The sequence below is a fragment of the Pyrus communis genome, chromosome 4 (assembly GCF_963583255.1).
Source record: "Pyrus communis chromosome 4, drPyrComm1.1, whole genome shotgun sequence".
Classification (NCBI taxonomy): Eukaryota; Viridiplantae; Streptophyta; class Magnoliopsida; order Rosales; family Rosaceae; genus Pyrus; species Pyrus communis.
The window spans coordinates 14,450,131-14,458,396 of record NC_084806.1 but is presented as its reverse complement, the minus strand read 5'-3'; the positions used below and the strand labels follow the sequence as shown (position 1 = coordinate 14,458,396).

General features: G+C 35.8%; 2 protein-coding genes across 2 annotated transcripts; both read right to left on the bottom strand.

Annotated features, from left to right (window-relative positions):
- Nucleotides 1-243: 243 nt before the first annotated feature.
- Nucleotides 244-2,964, bottom strand: LOC137733038 (1-aminocyclopropane-1-carboxylate oxidase homolog 1-like). Its single transcript, XM_068472266.1, has 3 exons — nt 1,421-2,964; nt 874-1,201; nt 244-648 (listed from the first exon to the last, which is right to left on the bottom strand). The coding sequence occupies exons 1-3, from the start codon at nt 1,990-1,992 to the stop codon at nt 394-396; spliced, it is 1,155 nt and encodes a 384-aa protein (XP_068328367.1). The 5' UTR covers nt 1,993-2,964; the 3' UTR covers nt 244-393.
- Nucleotides 2,965-3,245: 281 nt separating this feature from the next.
- On the bottom strand, nt 3,246-5,249 carry LOC137732324 (1-aminocyclopropane-1-carboxylate oxidase homolog 1-like). The gene is made up of 3 exons (XM_068471635.1): nt 4,644-5,249; nt 3,979-4,300; nt 3,246-3,497 (listed from the first exon to the last, which is right to left on the bottom strand). Exons 1-3 carry the CDS (start codon nt 5,180-5,182, stop codon nt 3,246-3,248), a joined length of 1,113 nt encoding a protein of 370 aa, XP_068327736.1. The 5' UTR covers nt 5,183-5,249.
- Nucleotides 5,250-8,266: the final 3,017 nt, after the last annotated feature.

The window sequence follows — 8,266 nt, the reverse complement described above, 5'->3', positions numbered from 1 at the left end:
TCTCTATGCTGCAGGCCACAACAATGGATAATTTAAAAATGAATTTTTATTAATTTTCAATCTTTTTCAAGAATTAAAGTGAGAGAAAAAAGAAAAAAAAAAAAAAAAAAAAAAAAACCCTACGCTCTTTCACATGAAAGATAAGCAACATTTCACAATCACTATATATTTCGGTTGATAGGGCAGCCCATTGTCAAAACCAGAACAACACATGATTAATTATTCAATTGCCCGAATATTTGCTGAACACAAATTTAAATAACAGATTAACAGAGTTCTCTGCTTTATTTCGGCATACAGATGATTGAGTAGCTATTCTTATGACTACTCAAGTTTAGCATGACTAACAGGCTTATTCATTAACATATGAGAACTTAATGGGCATAAATTTCTTCACAGCTTGAATTTCACTAAGGGGGAGACAAAATCTATCCCTTTCGTGAGGTAGTGATTCAGATAATCTTTGAAATCAACTTCTTTGTAGATTTGTGGATTTCCGTCTGATAACAACTCCTTGATTGGTCCATAAGCATATGATTTTCCTCCCTGAACATATGGCCTGAAAAAGATTGACACTGAAATTCTTGGTCCCACCTTCTGCGCTATAACTCTGTGATAGACACTAATGAATCTGCCATTCGTGATGAGCTGCACAAAAAACAGCATAAAGTTATTACTATTCTAATTAAATCTAATTTGAATTGTGGGAAGGGAGATTCAAACTTTGGTGCAGAGCACCGATTCCCTTTAGCCCACTTGGCTACGCCTAGGTGTACTTATTACGAGTAATTTAGTATAAAGGTTGTCATTTGGACTTTAAATTTGATAGATAATACAACGATAAGTAGGGATAATTAATCAATGAATTCTTGCCTGCAGAAGGTCTCCGATGTTGATATTGATAACTAGAGCTCCTTTCTTTGGAGGAACATTAACCCATTGATTATCATATAAAACTTGGAGGCCACCAATTTGGTCTTGTAAAAGTACGGAGATGAAGGTGCCATCAGTGTGCTTGCTAGTGCCCAAAGTTAATTTTGGTTCAGGGCATGCTGGGTAGTAGTGACCAAGAAGAAGTTGCCCCTCAGCGCAACCCATGTCTTTCAGTTTGTTTGGATTAAGCCCAAGAGCCTCAGAAAACAACTCAAACAAAGTATGTGCCAATTTCGTCACTTTCTCCGAGTACTCTATCACTATTTCTCTGTAATAATATTTTATGTTAATTTTATAAGAAATTTATAACAAAAATTACAGTACCTTGTAAATCCCAAACTTAGAGAATCAATTAAGAGTAATTTTATTTAACCACCCAACGCTGACCACATACCATTGCATAACGGACTTCTATTAGATTACTGTTAGTGTTATGCGTCTAAATTGCATTACTGATTATTTAATTACCCTACATTTGAATACATACCTGCACACTGAAGGCATCTCTTCTGGCGTTGGTGGATTAGGAGCCATATAACAGGAAAACGTATCCCTCCAATTAGCTTCTTGAGCATGGAACAAATCATAATTGGAGGAATAAAGAACCTTCTTCCCACTCTCACGGGAATACAACTTTTTCTTCAGCTCAGTGTCCTGCTCATGGAACCTACGCATTCCGTCTATCATCCTATCCAAAACATCATCAGAAATTCCATGATTGATCACCGCAAAGAAACCCCATTTCTCACTTGCATATCGAACTTTCTCAATTACTTCAGCTCGCAAAACTGAGTCATTATGGATGTTTTTTAGGTTAATGATTGGAATACTCAATTGGACATCGTCACTTGCCACCTTCCGGTCATCGACGCTCAGTTGCTTGGAGTGAAAAATAGATGGGAGTTTTGTAATGCCTGAATCAAGCAGTCCCTTCACACCACCTTTTGTTTCGTCGAATGCTTTTAATTCACTTATCCGATCCGTATTACTGTTGGCCTTGACTCCAGCCATTTTCGTTGTCTTGCAAAAACAAGTAAGCAAGTTAATTACACTAATCATATAGGAAGCACAAATCAAACAAGATGAGACTCTATGCACTTACCAAGAGGGAGCAGAAACTGCCTAAGATGTGTGCGTGAGGTCTTAGAACTAGAAATATATAAGTAAAAAAATGACTTTAGGGATGGTAGATCATGAGGTGGCAGTGTGCATGAACGGACTTTCTTGAATTTTCAAAGTAAGTGACACTTGGCTTTCATGCACGCAGGTGATATCTAGCTGATGAGAATACAGGACATAAATCATAAATGTAAAAGTGAAAGTGATGAAAGCAATATTAATTTTGATGAGATTGTAGTGATATCAGAATATCTGAGAATTAATGGAGTCAAAGCTATAGAGTGCATCCTTTGCATCTGCACCATTCGGATCTTTTAGGATTTGTGTTTTTTAGATATTTGATGTCCTTTGCTTTCGTTAATATGGACAGGGCAGATTGAGTATTATAATTTTTACCATGCGGCCTGATATCCTAGCTAGGGAATACAATATTGGAATGGATAAAGCTAAAAAAATTAAATTTGTAAGTAAAACTTACAAACTAAATAATGTATCACCAATAGAAATACATTTACTCTCCCTAGCAATATCTTATTGAATTTTCACTCATACATCACGAATTTGAAACTACTCATTCCTTAAATTATAGTAATAATTTCGAACTCTCTCATTTCCATAATCTTATTTCATATTTTCATTCTGCTTCACCTGTTAACCCAAAACAAGTGTTTTGAAAATTTTAAACCCTTAAATTTTCCCAACCATGTAATTAATAGAGCTCTAAATTGAGAGAAATCGTAGTTACTAGAATTCACTACTTATTTCCACCTCAGTTTCTTCAACTTTATAAATATCTAAACCATTTCAAATAGTGGCAAAGCCAGAAATTGTCAGGGGATAAACGAAATTTAAAAGGGTAAAAGATTTCAAAAAAATTTAGACAATGAAATCCTTTCAGTTAGTAGACAATATTAACATCGTTCATAATTTATCAAGCCAGTCGTATTACACACTACACGTAATTGCCTACAAATCCATTGACAAACTAAATCCACTAAAATCCATTGCCAAACTGTAGAATAGAAACTACTGGCCATTTTTGTAAGTAGTATTTCATTGTACAGTTTTCGTTAACTGATCAAATTGTAGAGTAATCTTATATTTATCCACCTCCAGGAATTGACTCAGATAATAACTTCCCTGGACATATGTAACATAAACAGAGGATTTTAATCAATATGACATCCCCAACTTCAAAGCTTGAAATTCGACAAGGCAGAGGTGCCATCAAGGCCTTTGTTGTTGAAGTAAGCAACATAGTCCCTCACAGTTGTCTCCTTGTATTTTGGAGGATTGTCTTCTGATAATAACTCCTTAATTGGTCCATAGAGTTTTGTCAACGGCAACATCCCTGTGCAGAAGAAGCTCGCAACAGATATCCTTGGTCCTACACGGTTTGCCAGTACCCTGTGTTGTATGCTCTTGAATCTATCGTTTGTTATGAGCTGAAACCCCCCAAAAAAATCAATTTTAAAACCCAATTGGAATCTAATTCGAACAATTTGACACAAGAAAGATTACCAAATTTAGAGACGGCATAAATATAAACAAATAAGACACGATAGTATATCGTACATGATAGAAGAAAAAGAAATGTTATGGTGTTATTATTACTCAACTCTAGAGATCGGGGTACGTATATGGGCTAAACCACACAATGAATCAAACTTGACATTTACTTACAAATATAAAAAAAATATCACCAGATAATAGTGATAGTGCCGGTTATTTTGTAGATCATTTAGTAAATTATGTACGAAGTGAACAAGTCAAAGGTTTTGATAACAATTAAGATTTTCATATTATGCACCTTCTATTAATTGGTGAGTAGAAAATAAACATCTTCAATTACAACATGTATACAACGATGACTCGTTTATCCAATAACAATATATATATATATATATATGATTATTTTGTACTTGCCTGTAGAAGATCTCCAATGTTAACCACAAGCGCACCAGGCACAAGGGGAACATCAACCCACTTGCTCTGATGAAGAACTTGAAGACCTCCAATATGATCTTGCAGAAGGATTGTGAGGAAGTCATTGTCAGCATGACTGCTTGTGCCCATAGTCAACTCTGGCTGTGGACAAGGAGGATAGTAATGGCCTAGAATCACAAGCCCCTCACTGCAATCTATGTCATTCATGTGACTTGGCTTAAGGCCAAGAGCCTCCGATAACAACTCGAACAATAACCTCCCCAAATTCATCACTTGCATCGAATATTCAACCAGTATGTCTCTGCAAGTTGAAATTAATATAGAAATTTAACCAATATGGTGAGTTAACCGGCTTATATATGTACCTTTATACTTTTCAGATTCTAAATTTTGTTGTATTCAATAAGACCAATTCCAACCCTGCTTTATGTCCAATAAATTTAGGCCTTTGCCTTTGAAAATGGATTTCAAGTGTTGGCCGAAAGATTGGACCACATGCCTATGTTATACTGGTAAAAGTATGCAACTCCATGAGCACCAAAGTAAATACATGATCAAGTCATCAAATCAATTAATCATGACCAAGATATAATTTAAAAGTTTACCACTGATTGCAGAGAATTATGAACTATCTTGTCACATACCTGCATACTTGTGGCAAGTCTTCTGGCTTAGTAGGATTAGGAGCCACATAACACATAAAAGTATCTCTCCAATTAGTCACCGGTGCACTGTAAAGATCAAAGTTGCTATTGTAGATCAGAGGTTTAAAGGGATCACGAGTATAAAGCTCCTTCTTCACTTGAGTGTCTAGCTCGAAAAACCCTCGTACCCCATCCTTTATCTCCTCCAGAACACCAACAGGTATTCCATGGTTGATAATTTGAAAAAAGCCCCAAGTCTCTGACGCCTCTCTGACTTTCGCAACAATCTCCTTGCGTTTAGTTGGACTATCAAGTCGATCTAGGCCTTGAAGGTCTATGACTGGGATGCTAAACTGGGTGGCTTCTGAATCAGAGCTGGGATTGTTGATGTGGTAGTGATCATCCGACTCCGGTGGTCGATGAAAAATTCTAGGAACCTCAGTTATGCCCGCATCAACGAGGCCTTTAACTCCTTCTTTGGTCTCATCAAAAGCTTTTACTTCACTTTTCCGGTCGTAATTTGTGTTGGTAGCTACCATCTTTGTGTGGGACTGGATTTGTAAGATAACTGGCTTGTTAATGTATGTAAGTGGCCCGAGGAGATCATTTTATAATGGTTGAAGTTGGACGAATAGCGATATTATTATATATAAGGCCAAAAGATAATTCAAATAAAACTTTTGAATTGATTGGCAATGAACATCAACAATTTGTAAACTAAAAGTAGGTTAGAACAATGCCATCAGTACTAATCATCTTGATTCAGTAACTAATATGTTTGACCCAATTGTAAACAATTTTTCATCGCGGTCGCTGCGGGCACTACAAGTTTTTATAGAATCACATGGTATGAACCATTGTCTAGTCCGAAAAATTAAAAGATAGATATAGCATTTAGATTTAATTAATTTTTACAACTGTTAGGTATTACATATATAAAACTCTTACCACTAAATCATAGGTACTATTGCAGCCAAAACAAATAAAAAAGGCTTAAATGTCAAAATGGTCTTTGTGTTATAGCCATTCAACTATTTGGCTGATTTAGTCTCCATGTGTTTTAATTTGACCAATTTAATCTTCGTGTTTATCTATGTTAGCCAATTAAGGACATTCCATGCAATCTTGTTCAAAATTCATAAATTATTATAAACTTATTTATAAATTTATCTATTAAATTTAAAATATTTTTCAATCAGTACCTTCGTCACTTATAAGTAATAGGTTTTAGGTACAATAATAAAAATTAAAAATAAATATTTTAAATTAAAAATTAAAAATAAATAGTTTAAATTAAAATTTCACCCCCATAGTCCCCCACCGGGCCCCACCCCCGCCCCCGCCCCCGCTTTTTTTTATGTGACAACCTTAATAAGTTTTTAGATTGAAAATGTATCTAGTATATATGTTATTTCTCATTAATTTTAAATTTTTTGTAATTTAAATTTAAATAAAGAAAAAGGGTAAATATGGCTCTCAATTGCAATCTGTTAATCCATTACACAGTCGAAGGGGAAATGACCAGGTAATTTTCTTGGTACTACAACGATAAGTGGAGTCGAGGTAGATCTGGAGACCTATTCGCCGTGGCCTATAACCTGAATTATTACAGTCATTGTGTTTTATAATTATTAGGAAATTCTAACGATCATTTACATAGCACTAATAACAATTTAATAACATTTCTCTAACAAATCACCATAAATTATTACAACCAGGTATTTATTTTATAATTTAATACGGCAGATTTTAACAATCACCTTACAGAATGTTCATAGCAATAGTTCAAAGCTTGAAACGAGACGATGGAGGTAGATGTGCCATCAAGGTCATTGTTACGGACCTAAAAAATGTAATCCCTTACATTAATCTCTAAAGAAGGTTGAGGTTCTAGGATAAAAACAATTGATAATATAAAGAGTAGCCATGTGAGGATGTGAAGGTAAAAGAATCCTACATCGGTGAAAGGAGAAGTCTTGCAAGGGATTATAAGAGGTTGGGTTACTTCTTATATTACCAATTGGTTTCATAGTGAAACCTCAATTTTTTCATGGTATCCAACTAGGTTGCTCTATGTATGAGGCCCAACAGTCACAATCTTTTTATAAGAAGAAGACCCTTTGAGGTCCCGAACCCGACCGGTTCCTACATTGCAAACTTTCTTGCCTTTCCGTCACCCAACTCCATCCATCAGCAACTGTAGAGAGACCTTTGGATCAGGTGTCAGCTTTCCCATATGCACATTCGATTGTTGATGGCAATGGTTGGGGAGGTACTCATCCTTCTTTTGCATTATAGATGTCAACAAGATGTTCATTTTATCGCTCGCTTGCAGATGATTAGGGTTACCAATAACCAAGATTCAGAACTATGATACCCGGGTGATCTGATTGCTCGCCAACCTTGTACAGATCCCCTAGATTTTGCTCTTAGGTCCGGTCGGGAGTTCTTCGTCTCCCACTTTTTGCACAGTGGCCTTGGGTTAGGGCTACCACAAGTTCATGGCATTTGTGGCTGTGAGGTCGATAGCAAATCGGGCCACTCTGCCCTATGGCCCAGAATTACTAGGGTCGATTGCTAACTCAAAAGTGGCCGCCTAGGTGCCGCTAGCCGCCTGGGTGGTGTTGAGGGTCGAACACTCACTTTGACCAGAAAAAGAGGAAGATGGGTGCCCATTGGTGGTCCAGTGCGATGACATTTGTGAAAGAAAAAAAAAATTAACTATTTCACATATTTCTAGAATTTTACCAATTTTCATATACTTTCCTACAATTTCACATATTTCTACAATTTTACCAAATTCTCACATATTCAGATTTCATCGGGCAAACCCTAAAAGTTTAGCAAGCAAAAGTTGCTTGGAATATTTAATTTTGACGAAAAAAATTGGTGGGAAATAATATTTTCCGGACGAAATTTTGGAATATTTGTCAGGTAACCTTTTCTAGGAGCAAATTTGATTTTTGGAGAAACATTTGGAGGTAATTTGTAGAGTTTTCTCGACATAGTTTGTAATTTTGCCGACGACTATTGGTAGGGTGGCCCGACGAACCCATCTAATTCATCGGGCAAAGAAAAAAAAATTCCCATAACTTTTAACATAGTTAGTAAGCTTTTGTTGTATCCATTAGTGTAAATATTTCAAATTGATGATCAAGTTCGTTAATTGTATTCTTCTAGAGTCTAGCAGTATACTTGTAAAAAATCATCCAAATCAGAGCTAAAATGACCGTTACATCATGATTTTTGGTCTCTAATAGTTGAATGATTTCGTCCAGTTATCTAATCTCTGAACGTTTATTTTTTGTGATTTTTGGTGTATGAGATTTGGAAGTATATAAAAACAAGTTTGACAATTATATCATGGAAACTAGTTTCGTAGAATGCAAAAATCATCAAAAGAATTTAATATGCCAACCATGCCACTCACTTTGCCCCAACGTATATATCCACTTACCCAATGAACGAAAACCCTAAACCCTTAAACCTAATTAAGCATTTGCGCAACGAAACCTCTTATGGTTCGTTGGGCAAGATTTCTCACACTACACACTTTTTTTTTTCTTGGTGCCAAATGTTTGCCCAACGAAATGTTTCTTGCCCAACCAAATATCCCCATTGCG